Source organism: Scardinius erythrophthalmus (assembly GCF_964197995.2).
Source record: "Scardinius erythrophthalmus genome assembly, chromosome: 1".
In the NCBI taxonomy this organism is placed as follows: Eukaryota; Metazoa; Chordata; class Actinopteri; order Cypriniformes; family Leuciscidae; genus Scardinius; species Scardinius erythrophthalmus.
In genome coordinates this window covers 20,663,420-20,682,067 of record NC_138221.1, presented here as the reverse complement: position 1 = coordinate 20,682,067, position 18,648 = coordinate 20,663,420, and the positions used below count along the sequence as shown (strand labels likewise).

At 40.5% G+C, this 18,648-nt stretch overlaps 2 protein-coding genes and 1 long non-coding RNA gene across 3 annotated transcripts; 2 read left to right on the top strand and 1 right to left on the bottom strand.

The window, feature by feature from the left end:
• The first annotated feature begins 292 nt into the window (after positions 1–292).
• LOC308686978 (uncharacterized protein) lies at positions 293–7,406 on the top strand. Its single transcript, XM_081359137.1, has 2 exons — positions 293–405; positions 5,670–7,406. Exon 2 carries the CDS (start codon positions 5,675–5,677, stop codon positions 7,265–7,267), a length of 1,593 nt encoding a protein of 530 aa, XP_081215263.1. The 5' UTR covers positions 293–405; positions 5,670–5,674; the 3' UTR covers positions 7,268–7,406.
• A 988-nt stretch (positions 7,407–8,394) lies between these two features.
• Positions 8,395–9,076, bottom strand: LOC308692227. The gene is made up of 2 exons (XR_014030318.1): positions 8,958–9,076; positions 8,395–8,713 (listed from the first exon to the last, which is right to left on the bottom strand). It is a non-coding gene; the product is annotated as an uncharacterized lncRNA (long non-coding RNA).
• A 7,313-nt stretch (positions 9,077–16,389) lies between these two features.
• On the top strand, positions 16,390–18,433 carry LOC308695199 (piggyBac transposable element-derived protein 3-like; the record flags this gene model as incomplete). The annotated part of the gene is made up of 4 exons (XM_081373238.1): positions 16,390–16,510; positions 16,832–17,298; positions 17,392–17,553; positions 17,633–18,433. The coding sequence occupies 4 exons, from the start codon at positions 16,390–16,392 to the stop codon at positions 18,431–18,433; spliced, it is 1,551 nt and encodes a 516-aa protein (XP_081229364.1).
• Between the last annotated feature and the right edge of the window lie 215 nt (positions 18,434–18,648).

Genomic DNA, 18,648 nt, shown 5'->3' with positions numbered 1-18,648 from the left:
TTTAGAAATATCTCAAATCAAATTTCTTACAAGTGCAATTATAATAGCGCAATATCTCTAAATATTATCCTGACTAGTAAAATAATAATTATGACTATTCAAAATACATTTATGACTATCCAAAATATATTTGTGGATAGTAAAAACATAGTTGTAGATGCTAAAACGGCTTGCCATACTATAACGGCTTGCCATATGTTTCCCCTCGTTCCTCCCTGTGCAATACATCGTCAGAAGCGCGAGTCCTGAAAGCTGTGAGGAGTAAAACGAGTCTCTGATACAAAACACACACAGAAGAAGAAGAAGAAGAAGAAGAAGAAGAAGAAGAAGAAGAAGAAGAAGAAGAAGAAGAAGAAGAAGAAGAAGAAGAAGAAGAGTCTTCTGAGGCTAAGAGAGCAGTTTACGGTATTTCTCATATTTACACAACCATCACACACTGTTCTGGCGTTTTCTCACTGATAGCCTATAAACATTTAGTGCAGCAGCAGCGAGCATCCCAAGCCAACTTAAAGCTTGTCTCAACGAACCTTTTAATCTAGGTTAGCTCTGATCTCCTTAACAGCCTGTGGAAGATCTTCAGCAAATCTGAGGCATGAGGAGAATATGTTGAGTTCATTCAGACCTGAGCGGTTTTTTGTGCTTTTGTGTGATTGTCTCGATGTTTGGAGTGAGAACTGTTACTGAATGTTAAAGTTTGAGATCTGTGAGGGGAATTGATGGGAATCGATCTCAAGTGTTGCTACTGCCGTTTTATTTATACTCTTTTCACATATTTGGCAGATCAAATTTGTTTGTTACTTTACATTGTTAAAAAATAATGTCTGGAAAATATACGGTTAACTAGCCTATAATGAGCCACGTGAGACATTTTAAATCTATACATAAATGTTAATATAAAAATATAGTTTGACACGGAAAACTTTAAATGATTGCTTTGTGCTGCTGTTTATTTTTAAAGGTTTTATGATCATGTCAGTTTCTGTACTAAAAAACTGTGCAGCATGTTTATTTACTTTATTACAATGAATGCAGTTATTAGAAACTAGAAGTATATTTAGATTCATATGTAGGCTATATATGATGGTGTTGTAGTTATTTACACAGCAGGGAACCCGTGTCAGCTGCCAGAGTTTGTGCCCCAGGTGTCAGGTCTTCTCTGGCAGCTGACAGATGTCACGGGAGTTTGTCGCCGTTTCTGCTGTTTGCTCAGTAAAAACTACACTGTTTCAATTTGATGATGCATACTATATACCAGCAAGCAGATTAGACCAGAATATGAACCCAATGAGCTCAACTGTGTAAGCATTTTCCCATTATAGAACATACACACACAAAAGGAGTGCCCAGCTGCCGATAGACAGTATTTATACACACACACACACACACACACACACACACACACACACACACACACACACACACACACACACACACACAGATGGTCACGTCTCCTCTGATGTCTGATCTCCACACATACACACGGAACATTTTTATGTATTAATTTATTGTAACATTGTTTATCTTTGCTGTAAATGAAATTCTTATTCTAATTGTTAATTTAGTACACATCCTCTACAGCTGACCTCAGGCAAAATCACTTCTGTTAGAAACAATTGTAGTTTGAAAAAATGCAATTTGTTGCTCCTTTTCCATTGAAATGACAGTGGGGAAATGGTATTTTTCCATCCCAGTTTTTCTAGCTACACCAGTCAGCTGCAGTCCTGGTGTCTCTCACAAGAAGGGGTTCCTCCAGTAAATAATAAAGTATGGTCAAAGTATTTCATGTTTACTGATGCTAATGCTTCAAACAGTGTAGTTTTTACTTAGCAAACAGCAGAAACAGTGTCAAACTCTCGTGACACCAGAGATTGTGACAGCTGCCAGAGTATGTGTCAGGTGTCACGGTCTTCTCTGACAGCTGCTGCCAAGTGGCGTTGACCTGCCGCTGCATTTGCGCTGGCTCTCTCTGTGTCATTATTGTTTTTGTGTTATTGTTATTTTAATGTCACACTGAGATTACAGTATTAGCTTATCTTTCAATAGAGCACTTTCATAGGGCTAGGCAAGGGTATTGGCAAGGGCCTCACAATTCGATACATATCACAATACATGTGCCACGATACGATATATCATGATATATTGTGTTAGGGGTTAACAGTTTAGGACCCAAGGACCAGATGTTTGAAAGAAGACCCGGAGTCAGAATTATAAAAAAATTGAAGAAAAGTTTTACTGAAGATAGTTTGCAGTTTCATCAGCAGAAGTCAGCTTCAAGACTCACACAGGAGTTCATAGGCCGCCCCGCTTACAGTTACAAAGATCACAGCAGTTATACCACTTCCAAGGTATATTCCAGTAAATCTAACTGGGTACAGACGTTGAATAATCAAATCTAAAATGCCAGTCTTCACTGTATAAATGAAATATAACTAATATAATGAATTAATACAATTTATCTTTGTTAATGCTACAAAAGTGATTTTCTCTTTTGCTGATTGAACACCATTGGTGACACACACTGTTGTGGGTACATTAGGCTGCTGTCCCTTTAAGGCGAATGCACAGACCTTATATAAATGACATGCAACCCTTTTCTTTCTCAATTGATTACAACACATAACCAACTGTGTTTACGAGGATACTCGGCGAGAAGGGCATTTTGACTTCATTTTGCGTGCACGTGTCCGTTTATGCTCAAAAAAAGGGAAATAACTGAATTCAGCATTCACATGCTGTTTAACAGTTTGGACTCTGTGTGTGCACACAGAAAACAGCGTGCAAGTTCTCTTGCACTTGATCAAGCCTAATCCGTACGGATCACGGATCAACTACGATCCCTGTACTTGACTTTGGACATCCTGCGATGTGACTATCGTGGATGCGCACATCACAATATCAGTGCTAAAACGATATATATCGAGCAGTCCTTCTTGGGAATAAGATGTCTAGTGTTCCACTAACCAGGGATGCGTTTCCTGAACAACGACGTAACTCGCTGCTTAACTACCATAGTATGAATCATTGTTGAAGAAATCAACTAGCTAGTCACGACCATGGACGGTATATAAACTGGACACAGCGACCCCATAGGTTTCAAAGGAGAGAAGTGAAGCAAATTAGAAGTGCTCACTTCCTGATGGCTGAGCGAACTGCGCAGACTCAAACTGAGCTTGATGATGTGGATGTGACGTGAGCAACCAGTCTGACAGTCTTCTAGTAGCTGTGCCAAGCGAAATCTGAACCATTCCCTTCCGAATCTCGCAGAGACGGAGAGTGTGAGTAGGATCTGTCCATGAGCTAGGAGCAGGAACAACTTCATGACTCTCTATGGGCTTCTCACTTGCTTTATCAGACTTTATGCCTCCATGTCCCCCCGATTGACTGCGAGCTTCTCTTCCTGTCTCTATGGTAATTTCCAGAGAGTCGCGTGGTTATGACGCAATCGTTAGCCTGTTTTTACAAAAACTGCTTCTACGGGGCCATAACGTAAGATCCAAGGTAATGGAGCCTTTTATACATTGTCGTATTTCTTTAGAAATAAATAATGGACAAATGGAGTCTTTAAGCGCCTCAGATGTAAAGTTATTTGCTGTCAAAGTGACGCCAAAATGAATGGGAGTCAATGGGTTGCTAACAGCAGGTGAAGGCTTGTTAGCCAATGGCGGCTCCCGGGGGTGATACGGAAATCGAGCGCTCGATTACCCCCCTGGTCACGACTGCTTCCCGAAACTGTATTGTCGCAAAGTGGTCGTTCAACCATGTTGGTTTATGACGTCACGCACATGGTGGAGTAATAACTTCTTTTAATAAATCTGTTTAAGATCGAATTAACGCTAGATGTTTTGCTATAAATTACAGACATGGCATCTGAGGACTATTTCAAATTTTTCTCAGTTATTTTGCTTTATTTCCAGATTCAGTCATAGGCTCGTTCTTATATAGTAGAGCAAGTTCGCACATGCGCACTCTTCAAAAACGGTGCTTTAAATCTCTTGACAAACTCAAAGACGTAAATTACATTTGTATGTATTCTAAATAAAAAACACAGGTTGTACTGAATGTCAGCTTGCTTATTTTGCTCAAGATAAGGATTTATTAAGTCCACATGTCATGAAAACTAGAATCTCTTCTTCCACAGAGTAACCTCTCCAACTACACAACTTTGTGATGCTGTTTGCGAATGTTCGTTAGAACGATGGTTTCGGGAAACACTGACTCGTTGAACACTTGCTGACGGAACTTGTGACCATAGTTGGCTAATGATGCTTTCGGGAAATGCACCGTTGGCGCAGTTTGGACTCATTAGGTTTCATCATCGTCTGCCTCTGTCACTCATTTGTTGTCACAGACACTAATTATGTTCAGCTTTGCACTCATCAATCACTTTCATTATCACCTGTATATATGTTCTGTTCTGTTTTAGTTCAGTGTTTGGTATTGTCTGTTGTGGATATGTTGTATGTTGTTCTGTTTGTTTGGATTACCTGTTGGATTCATTAAATATTACCTTATTGCCCTCATCATCTTCATCTTCATGTATGTTTATACAACCAGCCCATGACACAGACAAACTCCAGACAATGCCTTTGAATACAGTTTTTATAGAATAGGAGCATGGCAAAGGTGACATGATTCATTACATATTTTTTCTCCAATATGATTGGTTCTTTATATGTATAATTCAGCAAATCATTACTCTGGGGTGCTTCTCAATATCCCTCCTCGTCTCCTCGCTCGTCGCTCCTCCGTCCTCCATCCTATGACCCGGAAACTGATCGAGCTCAGCTATCTTGAAGGACATCTCAATTATCTGATTGCACCGCGAGGAGTCGAGGATCGAGGAGAGAGGAGCTTTCTGAGGAGTTATGAGCGAGGATACACAGGTGTATCCTATGCGGAAGAGTTTTATCGACTAAACATGATGCACATATCAATTCTCCTCCCCCTTCAGATCAGTCACACTAATTTTAATTTATACTTTACCTTTGCGGTTTATATAAACCACACATCTCACATATTTCAACTGGGTATTGCTTTATTATTATTTATTATGAATTTCTTAATAAACCAAACTTCAACAACATAAGGGCAGATCCTCTGAGCGCTGCTGATGACGCGGTGAAGTGACGCTCGAGTGATCAAGTATTCCAATGTATAAAAAAGATTCATCCGATTTGTTCGTCCTCATTTTCTTTCCTTGCAGCGTTCCTTCACATCCTACAGGGGATGGCGTTGAGACACGAGGAAAGGAAATGAGGATTGAGAAGCACCCCGGTAAATCCGGATTTCTTGATTATTTCAGTTTGTTAAGCAAAGTCATGGGATTATATATTTAGACATCTGTCTAGTTTAATTTCCCCTTTGTCATAATCAGACATTATTCAGACACACTTTGTCCCATGTTGAAGACATTTATTTTTCAAAAGCATTAATGTTTATTTTGCAAGTAAAAGAAAGTTTAGTTGATTAGTTGTTAAATTCCAAATCAAGATCAATGTACCTCATTCATGGAAAGATAATTATTTGATCAAAATCATTGTAGTATTTTATAGCAGCTGTTGTCTATTACATCAGAGTTCACTTTTATGTCCTTTCAATTCATATTTCTCTATTTCAATTATGTTGATTTACTGAAAATGAAATTAATCTTTTTTTCTCTTTCATGTCAGACCTGATGGAAGTGAACGAGGAGGGTGAAGAACTGAGTGAAGTGGAGGAGGAACATCATGTCAAACCTGGAGAAAAACCTTTGAGTCGCTCAAAGACTAAAGAGACATGTTTAAAGAAAAGAAGAGCCAAGAAATCTACAACCTGCACTCAGTGTGGAAAGAGTATCACAAACAATCATCTTGATGTTCACATGAGAGTTCACACCGGAGAGAAGCCGTTCACATGTGATCAATGTGGAAAGAGTTTCGCACAAAAAACAAATCTTAATACACACATGAAAACCCACACCGGAGAGAAGCCGCATGAATGTGATCAATGTGGGACAAGTTTCACAGTAAAAACAAATCTTAAGAAACACATGAGGATCCACACCGGAGAGAAGCCGTTCTCATGTGATCAGTGTGGGAAGAGTTTTCCATACAAAGGAAGTCTTGAGATTCACATGAGAGTTCACGCTGAAGAGAAGCCGTTCACCTGCGATAAATGTGGTAAGAGTTTCACACAACAAATAAACCTTAAGGTTCACATGAGGATCCACACTGGAGAGAAGCCGTACGCATGCGATAAATGTGAGAAGAGATTCACGAATTCATCACACCTTAAGAGTCACATGATGATCCACACTGGAGAAAAGCCGTTTATGTGTGATCAGTGTGAAAAGAGATTCTCAAACAAACAAAATCTTGATCATCACCTGAGAGTTCACACTGGAGTGAGACCGTTCACATGTGATCAGTGTGAGAAGAGCTTCATGTATTCTGATAAACTTAAAAGACACATGAAAATCCACACTGGCGAGAAGCCGTACGAATGTGATCAATGTGGGAAGAGTTTCACCGAATTAGCAAACCTTAAGAGTCACATGATGATCCACACCGGAGAGAAGCCGTTCACATGCAATAAATGTGGGAAGAGTTTCAGGGATTCAGGACACCTTAAGAGTCACATGAGAGTCCACACTGGAGAAAAGGCTTTCATGTGTGATCAGTGTGAAAAGAGATTCACAAACAAACAAAATCTTAAGCTTCACATGAGAGTTCACACTGGAGAGAGACCGTTCACATGTGATCAGTGTGGGAAGAGTTTCGCACAAAAATCATGGCTTGAGCTTGACATGAGAGTTCACACTGGAGAGAAATCATTCATGTGTGATCAGTGTGAAAAGAGATTCGCTCAGAGACAACATCTTAATGCTCACATGAGGATCCACACTGGAGAGAAGCCGTTCACATGTGATCATTGCAGCAAAGCATTTATTGTGTCATCAAACCTGAAGAAACACCTGACAGTTCATACAAAGGAGAAGCCACATTCATGTTCTGAATGTGGAAAGAGTTTTTCACTGCTGCAAAGTTTACAATCACATCAGAAAACTCATACTGGTGTGAGAGAGTACATGTGCTTTGAGTGTGAGAAGACTTTTATTTCAGCACAACATTTAAAACGGCACCAGAGAATTCACACTGGAGAAAAACCTTACAAGTGTTCACACTGCGACAAGAGATTCAGTCATTCATCAAATCTGAAAACACATGAGAAGATCCACAGTAGAGAGAATCTGCACACATTGTGTGTCAGGACATCTGAAAAGACATGAGAGGATCCACACTGGAAAAAAACCTTAAAAGACTCATTCATCCTCCATTAATATCAATTTTCTGAATGAATTTTTGTGTGTTTTTCGTTTGATTAGTTTGTGTGTAATAGAGTACTTCAATAAAGTCTTGCTTGATTTTACACACAAGTGTCTTGTGCTGTGTGCTTACAAGTTACTGGCTTAAACTGTAGATTTTGTTACCTTGCTTATATTCCGTGATCATAATTTTATGATATTATTACCATAGGCCATGGGACAATATTCTGTCCAGAATTTATCAAATATGCTAATCTCAATTTATCGTGGATGAATAGTTGATAAAGTATTAAATAATAATTCTGAATCATTTGCATATTAATTTGGTTCTTATTCACAGTAATTCAGTAACATCTGAGTTATATTGATCTGAGTTCCCTTAAACACGTTCTTTCAGTAGTTCCAGAAGGTGGCAGCAGTGCTGCAGGCTGTTGGTGATGGCTGATGATGTTGTTTCTCATAATTAAAGAAGTTATTCATATTTATATAGATTATTATTCTTACAATAACTTTGGTAATAGGGTTGATGAATGTGATCAACACTGTACAGTTTGTTTAAAAACTGAGACAATGGATTGGGATTATTTTCTTGTCTTCCCATCATGCTGCATTAAGAGCCCAGATGATGTCACTTCCTGAGTCTCACAATTGTTCTTCCCTTCACTGTTCATATAAAAATGTAATGTTCTTTGATGTGAAAATATAATGTTCAAGAGTGCTAGAAGAAGACAGCAGTGTAAACGACAGAGGAAGGACATCCTAATGACAACTACACTGTAAAAAGTTTAACTATTATTTACTCAATTTTATTGGTGAAACATTTTTACACTCAAAAAAATTGAGTAAATTTTAAAGCTGTGAAATCAATGAAATATACTGTATGAATTGAGTAAATGCAAGTAAAAAAATTAAGTAAATCTGAGTAACTGCATCTGGTACATTAACAAATAAAATTGAGTAGAAATAATTTAACATTTAAACATTAAAAAAACAATATTTATGAGTAATATTAACTGTTTTTATTAATGAGTAATATTAACTTTTTTATTTTCTCTAAACCTTTGTAAAAATAGTACTCCAGACAACCACCATTATACATTACATTGGCCTTTATTTTCAATGAGTACAGCAATACAGCACATTTTAGACTGTTTTTTCATGTATACAATATTGCCTGCATTTAAACTTATTTAACAAGTAAAAATGAAATATTTAAACATTCAGGTAGCCAAATTCAAGTGTAATCAACCACTCTGTTATCCAATATCCACCGAATCTGCGCTGGTCCTCGTGCCGGAGACAGACTCGCGCTCTGCGGGTGAACTTTGAACTTCATACCGCCGTCCTGCGTTTCACTCACAGTCACTGTCTGAGGCACAGCCGAAATATACTGCGAGCGACTGACATAACCTGCCAATAAACAAAAAGTGATAGTTCTGAGGACATTTTATCATCCAAATGATAATAATTATATTCATTATCATTATGAAAGTCAGTCGTGTTTATGCAAAGCGTTTCAATCACGCAAAAAGACAAACGCGGCTCTCGTCTCGTTTAGGTGTCGAATTACGCCTCTGCAGGCTATGTTGTTTTGCATTAAATATGATTTAAAGCACAGTAATGATTTTATAGATAAAATAAAACATACACCAACCTGAATTTCACAGTGAAAATGCACCAAATCTGCGACGCTGAGAAGAGAGCTGTTGTTCTTGACTGGAGAGTTCAAACAGCCACGCTCACTCCAACCGTCGAGTTTTCGTCACGTCAGAGGGTGGGGGAGGGGGGGCATTGTTTTAATTGAGTAAACTTACTCAATTTTAAGAGCGTGTTAAATATATTAATAATATTGATTTGAATTAAGTAATTTTTTTGTTTCTTGAAACAGATCAGTTTAATTAAACATTCTCAAATATTTTGATAGAAATTTCACATATATATTAAGTATATTATAAAGAAATAATTGGTTAGTCAAATACTAAATTATTTTATTGAAAAAAACTTAAATATATCTGTAAATTTTAGATAAAATTAACTGTTGGATTTTTACTCAATTATTTTGGTATGTTTAACTCAAACAATCAAGTAAACGATATACAGAGATTTTATTAAGTTAATAAAGTTAAAAATTTCTGTAATATTTACTAAGCCACAGAATAATTTTTTACAGTGTAAAGTGTGATTATCTGCTGATAATCCTGAATGGCTTGATGAATGAATGTTGATAGTCTGAGGCTCATATCAATCAATATTAACAGAACATTCAACTGTTTTTCTTACCATTATTTATATTTGTAAGAATTGACATAACATTATAATATTTTTTATTAAAAACGAGCCAATGCATATTGGCGTCACGCGGGTATAAATACGGAAGTGGATTTACGCACAACTTGTTCTAGGAGCCGATCCACTGCTGTTCCGCATGACCCACTCAGACAGACTTGGATAACACTGGGAAAGCGTGCCCTTTTGGTGGAAAGGAGGATGCCACAGAAGCCAAATTCTGCCCTTAGGGAGGTATCATGTAGAGATTACACAAATGGACTGGGTGTTTCCAGGCAGTACAAAATATCGAATATCACTAAAGGTCCCATGACATGAAATTTTCACTTTCTGAGGTTTTTTAACATTAATATGAGTTCCCCTGGCCTGTATATGGTCCCCAATTTTCTAGAAATTTCAATCGGTGTAAATCGATCTTTTGCTATCTTTCTCTGCCTTTGAGAAAATGGAAGCTCAATCGCGCTGATCTTGAAACTCCTCCTTGTGACGCTATAAGGAGGAATGTTACCTCCCCTTTCTCTGCTTTGCCCGCCCAGGCGCCCAGAGAATATTTTCCGCCCATGAGAAAATAAGCTAGGAAGTAGGAACGCGCGCGCGCGCGATTTTAGTTTGTCTACGAGAGATAACATGGCTTTTGAGCGAGCGAAGCATAACAATTGCTCAATAATTGGATGTACAAATGAACACCGAAGGGTCAATACAGAGCTGGGCTTGCTGAACGTCCCAAACTAAAGTCTGGATCACTCTCTTTGGCTCAGCTACACACCTCGGACAAGTAAGTCAACTAATGATATACAAGTGTGTTGCTTTACTGTTTATGGTTACCTAGATTGTTACACGTAGAATGTGGCTGTAACATTAGCTATGCAGCTATGCAGTTTATGTGTGTGAATACACACAATGTAACGCGAGTGTTGTAGGCTACACTTCTTTGTTATTTGGATAACCGTTTTCCTGTTGGTTATATGGCGCGCGCGATATCCGCATTTCAAGATCGCAGAGCTTGATGTAATTGTAATAAGATAAATACAGACTAGAGCCCTGCGCGGGACTGTTTTCTTCATCCCGCTCCCGCCCGCGCCCGCCGAATTTCTGACCATTACCGCCCGCTCCCGCAACGTATGTGTTACACTCCCGCCCGCTCCCGCAATATGTAGGCCTATGTCCACTCCCGCCCGCACCCGCAAAACTCTGATAATTTATTCCCGCACAATAATAGAGATGTATTGATTTTGTGTCTTCTCCCGTCCCGCAGGAAAAAACATGTATTGCTATTGAAGAGATTCATTGGGTTGTTTGTTTCGTTTCCCTGGCCGGCATGTATTCTGGACACATACACACAGGACAATGGAGGAAATCGAGTGTATGCTGTTTTTGGATGGTTTTGTTTTTGTTTTTGCTGTTTTTATTCAGGATACTCCGTCTGGCGCGTGCAATGATGACGCAGTGAATAGTGATGTTTTCACGTCACATTTTAGTTACGCCTCAGCTCGTTTAGAAACTCGCCGGAGATGGTACGAAAAAAAAGTACCTGGAAGCAGATACAGTTACAACTTTTACACAGTGGAAAACCAAACAAATGCGAGGCGAGTCGAGTCGATCCGAGCCGAGCTGGTACTGTGTAGTGGAAAAGCGCCATTATTGACATCTCCATCATGTTGCTAGGCTACCTCCCGATCCCGCAGTGTTTTTTTTTAGCCGCCCATTCCCGCCCGCAGCAAAGTTCAAACCGCCCGCTCCCGCGAGATTTGCGATGGGTCCCGCGGGACCCGGCCGGACTCAATCCCAATGCAGCCCTCTAATACAGACGTTACAGATCTCTCATGAAAAGGCAACAGTAGGTTAGCGTTAGCTACATGATGATAACTGTAAACCATCCGAATAAACTACCGTATCCAGACATAATATTTTAAACTAACCATTCGGAGACGTCCTGCTGGAGCCGCTGAGTTGCAACTTATTCATCCGTTGCTTCTCCATCCGGATCAGATTCTGGGTCAAACTGAAATGCTTGAAAGACTGCGTGTCTTCGTGCCATTGCTATATCCAACGTAAACATGCACGCCACGGTACCGGCGTTGCGCAAGATGGTCAAGCTACAGACACCGAAACGGCCTGTCTGAAGGAAGCTCATTCTGGGACTGTCTTGTAGTGGCTATAATTCTGCACCGAGGCTGAATTTTTGGAAAGAGATTTCAGATACAGTACTAGGGACCAGTGATGCGCGGGTCAATGTATAAACAACCCGCACCCGACCGACGTTTTCAACTAACCCGCCCGCAACTCGGACCGCAAAAAAAAGAGAAGAAAATATTGTACCCGACCCGCTTCCTGACCCGCATTTTTTAAAAGTAGCTTCCACTCCCCAGTCTTCACCTTTTCTCTTGCCGCCTCCATCTCTACCTGCAGACTGAGCTCGTGTGTCATCTTCGTGCCAGCCAATAAAGTGTAGGCCTAGAGCATGTGAGCGGAGTGGAGCGGGAGCGAGCGGATCTTGGACAGAGCGGTATTTTTAAAAGGACTTACGGAGCGTCGCCCTGTTTCCCGCTCCAATTTCGCTCCGCGCACACCACGATTCTGAAGCATGCTCAGTCAAGCCTGACTCAGTCTACTGTTGATGACTGCAAGATGGATTCTTTTTTCAGTCAAAATTCGGCTCAATAATGGAGTTAAAAAAGTAGGCTACTTCAAAAAGGAAAATAAGAAGTCATACATGTGTAGCCTACTATAAAACTAACTATAATGTGGTAGAAGAAAACGAATGTGGAGACATCGAATGTGGAATCTAAAAAGACACATCTCTCGTAAACATGCAGTGTGCTATGTGAACACGATGGGAAGAAAGCAAAAGGTTAGCAAATTGAATACGGTAACTTGTAACAAAGTGTAAATTAAATATAGCATAATATTCAAACAATTGATACAAGCCCATTTAAATTTTAATCCTGCGCGCTGCGCAAAAGTTCAGTTATAAGAATGGTGGCCTAATAGTTAATTTAGCCTAGCCTACTTTTAAAACATTTATGTATTTTTTAAATATTTTTGTTTATATAAATTTTATTTATATTATTAGGCCCATTTATTCGTTTTATTTTACAGCAGTTTGTGTGAACAATGGATAAAAGCCCATTTAAATTTTAATCGTGCGCGTTTCGCAAAAGTTCACTTATCAAAATTCTGGCCTAATAAATTTACTTTAAAAAAATTTATGTAGGCTATATTTTTGTTTATATAATTGTTATTTATATTATTAGGCCCATTTATTCGTTTAATTTTACAGGACTTTGTGTAGGCTATATATTCCTTCTTACATAGGCCTAATTTGTAATTTGAAATAAAACATTTCTATTTGAAAAATGTTGTTGTTGCTCATTAGTTCTTTAGGAGGTAAGGCTGTGGTCTAAAGCTAAAAGCGATATACATGTAGATTATTTTTCCTTTTTTGGAGCGAGCGGGGTCGATTTGAGTGGAGCGCGGAGCAAACTGCGTTGAGCGCTGAGCGATGATGAGCGGAGCGGCCTGATGTAGCTTTGAGCTGGGAAGCGGAGGAGCGGAGGGGTGAACAGTTCCGTGAGCGATGAGCGGAGATTCTCACCGCTCCACTCCGCTCATATGCTCTCTCGTACTATATAAATTACAAAGGTTTAATTGGCATCTTTATTTCAAACGACCCGACCGACCGCGACCCGAATATCATTAAAAATATTTTTGGATGACTCGTAACCGCGGGTAACCGCGGGTGACCGCAGGCACCCGCTCATTTCGGATCAACCCGCGCATCACTGCTAGGGACCACTAAGGCCTATATTAAAGCCTACAAAAAGTAGCATGTCATGGGACCTTAAGGTGGCTCCAGCCTATGCAGGGGGAAAACAACACCGGACAGCAACGGCAGAGCATTTGGGAATGGAGGGAGACAGCCCATGCGCCAAGCCATCTTGCAGGAAGGAAAGCACAGTATCAATCAAACATCTTTGGGGGTGAGATGAACATCACTCTGTGAACAGGATTCACTTCAGAGCTTAAAGGGTTAGTTCAGGATTTTAGACATGAATCTCTATAGCTTCCCCATAAGCAGTGTGGTGCATTGACCATGACTTACCCCCGACAGCTTCCTGTGAGCCGAGCTCCGGTCCAGTTTTGGTCAAGATGAAATTAGTCCGGCAAGTTTGCTGGGGTCACGGCAATAAAGCTTTTTTCTTCTCAAATCAATATGTGTTCAAAAGAGTGATATATTTGCGTCACCAAAACGTTGTCTATGGAGAGGTCAGACCTCGTAATGGCTTGGCACTATTTTCTCCCCTGTCATAACACTGCGCGCTGCCGCTATCTACAGCCAGTTGCGAGCTGCGCAGGCGCACACACCACTTTTTCAGTTCGGCAGTGTTTACAGCAGTGTTTACGTGCTCAGAACAGCTACACGAACGAGCTAACATAGCTACTCACCAAGAGCGATCAGTTTGTACAAGCTTTGTAGAAAATGGTGCGGACTTGTGACTATCCGGACTGTACAAACAAAGATGTGGCGCTTTCTCCTCCCACATTTCAAAGATTTCTTGTGGCAGATGTTGCTCTGAGGCGACTTTGGCTCAGTGCTCTGGGCTTCAATGTGAACTCCAAACTGGCGAAGATAAAGAAGCTATCCTTTTGATATCCCAAAAGATATCCTTTTGGCTGTGTGTCGAAGTCAATGTTGTCATCGTCGCTGCTGTAGTCAGACATGTTATCGTTCTCTTTACGAGCTGTAAACAAAGTGACACGTGCGCGCGCGGCTCTCAGCTGGCTGTAGGTAGCGGCAGCGCGCAGTGATATGACGGGGAAGAAAATAGTGCCAAGCCATTACGAGGTCTGACCTCTCCATAGACAGCGGTTTTGTGCTGCAAATATATCACTCTTTTGAACACATATTGATTTGAGAAGAAAAAAGCTTTATTGCCGTGACCCCAGCAAACTTGCCGGACTAATTTCATCTTGACCAAAACTGGACCGGAGCTCGGCTCACAGGACGCTGTCGGGGGTAAGTCATGGTCAATGCACCACACTGCTTATGGGGAAGCTATAGAGATTCATGTCTAAAATCCTGAACTAACCCTTTAAGCATGCCTCGTAGGGAGTGCTCATGCAGAAGTGATGCTATTTATGACAGCTCGTGGTAGATCACCTAGAAACTCCACGTCCCGTCCAGGGACCAGACACGGTGCGCCGTCCCTGAGAGAGAAGGTCATCCCTCAGAGGAATGGGCCAGGGAAGGGGCTGTTGAGAGGAGCATCAGTTAGGAGAACCATGTCCGGTTGGGCCAATAATGGGTGTTGTGGCAAAAATTTCTTCAACATCATCATCACTGCATAAGAGACACTCTGAATCCAATTGTCTTTTAAAAAGCATTTATTCTCGTAAGAATAGGCCCAATCAACTGCACAGAAGTTAGACTGTGGAGTGAGTGAGACACAGACAGGAAGAGATGGGCAGCCTTTATACCTTTTTCCCAAGGTCTTTCTTCAGTAGGCTTCCTCCCTGCATTCCACAGATCAGAGACCCATTGTTAAGTTTCTATTTATCACTTGGTTGACCACTTAGTTGACACAAAAAGTCAATACTAGGGTCAAAGGTCCTGTCACATATGTTCCTAAAGTGTCACGCTCAGCCATTTGCCAACTAGTCTCTCTCTATGGAGGATCCCTTTACCACTCTACAGAAATAGCGTCGTCGGGAAAACTCAATTTGCGTACCTACCCCGAATTGATAAAGTAAAATAAAATTCTGTATCAAAATTATAAGGAAACACCAGTACTTTGTTTAGGCTTGGTTTGTAGGGAATTCCAAACCTGCGCACATATATTCAAATGCACATAACTATAGAACCAATTCTTAATGCGCATGTGAACGCCATCAGCGTTTATCACAGGTTCGCGTTTAAAGTTTGTGAATGGTGTCATCTTAGCGGCCCCTATTTTAATAACAAATGATCGTTGCGACGGAAGTGAATCAAGCAAAACTGACTTTAGCACTTTATTAGAGAACCGCTATATAGCCAAAACAATCTTACCTTAAATTATACGTTTATCTCTGTAAAGCTGCTTTGAAACAATCTACATTGTTAAAAGCGCTATATAAATGAAGATGACTTGACTTGACTTCCATAGGTACACAAACATGCATACATCCTGTTCACAAACATATCCCTCTACTGCACGGTGTTGCCATATGGCAACATACCCTTTTTTTTGGACATTTCTTGAAATTTGAAAATAAACATGAGCTCTGATTGGTCTTAAATTCATGGTAGAACCTGGTGGTAACCAATGATATGCTATGATGACATCACATGACACTACACACCCTTGCACTGTCATTCTTTTCACACACTTTTGATGACTCCAGTTGCTGAAAAAGTGCTTGTGAATATGTGAAGATTTTCCTCAATTTTTCATACTTCTTCAGAATTTAAAAATTACATCAAGCATCTGGGGTAAGTTCTAATCTTTTTTCAATCATTGTCACATTGTTTTGATACTACTATTACCTTTTTATTCAATAAAATAGGTATGTTGCCATATGGCAACATTGTGCGGTAATGGAACAATATTTTGCCCATGCTAATGCAGAGTAGCTTTGTATGAATGACAATGTATGGATGCACTGATATATTTGGATGGTTGTATTCTACTCATATATTTATATATATTTGTATATATTTATAAAAGTAAAAGTAAAGTATAAAAGTATAATATATAAATGCTTATTTTGTTCAGAAAATTAAGCCGTCAGTGTTCTATGGCAAGGCTGAGAGGAGGGCTGAAATGTACAGGGTACAAGTGGTTATACCATCACATGAAAGTGAGCATGAGCTAGGGATCAGTGACGAGGAGTATGAGAGGCAGGCAGAATTAGGCATAGTAGACTCAGAGGACGAAGAGACAGGTATGTATCTATTCCGGTATGTTCAGCATTCAGGTTACATGTCGTCCTTTGCACTGTTGAGCTGATGTTGGGAAAGGTGTAAAGTAGATCAAGAATTCGAGGTTTTTGGAATTCCAAAATCTGTATGGTGAACAAAAAATAACCACATACACAAGTCGCTGTGCAGTCCCCATGCACATGTGCACACACACACACACACACACACACACACACACACACACACACACACGCACACGCACACACACGTAAAGGCACAAACACATGCATGTTCTATTATCCTAAACTTGATGCCAGCAATAACTATTTTTTCTTATATTTCAGTTGAAGTTGAAGTTCAGGAGGAGGCACCTGCACCTCCTGAGGTGGAAAAGGCTCAGAATCTGAATTGGCAAAGGAGGCGAACCATCCCGCCAGTACCCAAATGGAAAGGTGCACTACCGAATCCAATGATGGTCCGTGAGCCAATTCAATACTTTGAAGGCCTTCTCAGTAGAGAAGTTTTTGAAGATGTGGCAAAGCAGACAAATCTTTACGCAGTACAGGAAGATCCCAGCAAGCCACTTAATGCATCAGCAGATGAGATTCAGCAATTCTTTGGCATATGCCTTTACATGTCTGCTTATGGCTTACCGTACACCCGTATGTACTGGGGCAAAGATACTCGAGTTGATATAGTGGCAGATGCCATGTCACTGTCCCGCTGGGAGATGATTAAAAGATTCTTGCACTTCACAGATAACACTGAGCAAGTTGCTGAAGGCCAACCTGGATTTGACAAACTGTTCAAGGTGAGGCCTTTGTTGAATTCACTTCTGAAGAGCTTCCAGGACATTCCAATCGATGAAATGCTCTGCGTTGATGAACAAATTGTCCCTTTTAAGGGTAGAAGTGGGATGAAAACGTACAACCCCAAAAAGCCCAAACGATGGGGATACAAAATCTTTGTGTTAGCTGATCAACATGGCATTGTCCACAATTTTGAATTCTACACTGGTGCTGTCCCTGCTGCTGAGGGAATGCCTGACATCGGTGCAAGTGGCAAGGTAGTGCTAAGACTGGCCTCAGTCATCCCTCCCAACATGTCTTACAAACTGTTTTATGATAATTGGTTTTGTGGGGTAGACCTACAAGTCATCCTGGAGAAATTTAAAATCCAGTGTGGAAACTGTGAGAAAGAACAGACTTGCCGGTTGTGTCTTCACAGAAGACAAAGAAATGAAGGCTAAAGGTCGGGGAACATTTGAGGAAATGGAGGCAAAACACAAAAGCGTCACGTTGAAAGCCGTGAAATGGTTCGACAATCGTCCAGTTATCCTCCTCAGTACCTTCTCTGCAGCAAACCCCACCACCACAGTGCAGAGGTGGGACAAGAAAGCAAAGCAGATGGTAACAGTTGTGCGACCCAACATTGTCACCGTGTACAACAAGTGCATGGGTGGTGTTGACCTATTGGATTCCCTCATTGCCCTGTACCGTACTAAGATCAGATCCAAGATGTGGTACCACCTCATTGTGTTTCACTTCTTTGATCTTACAGTGGTGCAGGCATGGTTGCCTTACCGCAGGGACTCTGATGCCATGGAAATTTCACAGAAGACACAATTGAGCTTACTAGACTTCAAGGTCAATGTGGCACTCTGCCTTACAAAGGTCAACAAGGGCACCACCAAACGAAAAGGTAGACCCTCACAGAGTTTGGAGGTCCGTATAGAAGAGAAGCGGCACAAAGGACCCACTGCCCCCCTTCCACCAAGCAGCATCCGTCTTGACCGCTTTGATCACTGGCCAGAGATGGGTGCACCAAAAGGAAGGTGCAAGAATCCTGGCTGCAAGAGAATCGTCAGAGTGGTTTGCTCTAAATGCAAGGTGCACCTCTGCCTTAACGGAGAGAACAACTGCTTTAAGGTGTTTCACATAGAGTAGTTTCACTTGAACAGTTCTTATGAGTTTGCGTCAGATGTTTTGTAAATATTGTTGAAATAATCGTTTCACATTGATTAGTTTCACTTGAACAGTTCGTATGAGTTTGCGTCAGATGTTTTGTAAATATTGTTGAAATAATCGTTTCACATTGAGTGGTTTCACTTGAACAGTTCTTATGAGTTTGCGTCAGATGTTTTGTAAATGTTGTTGAAATA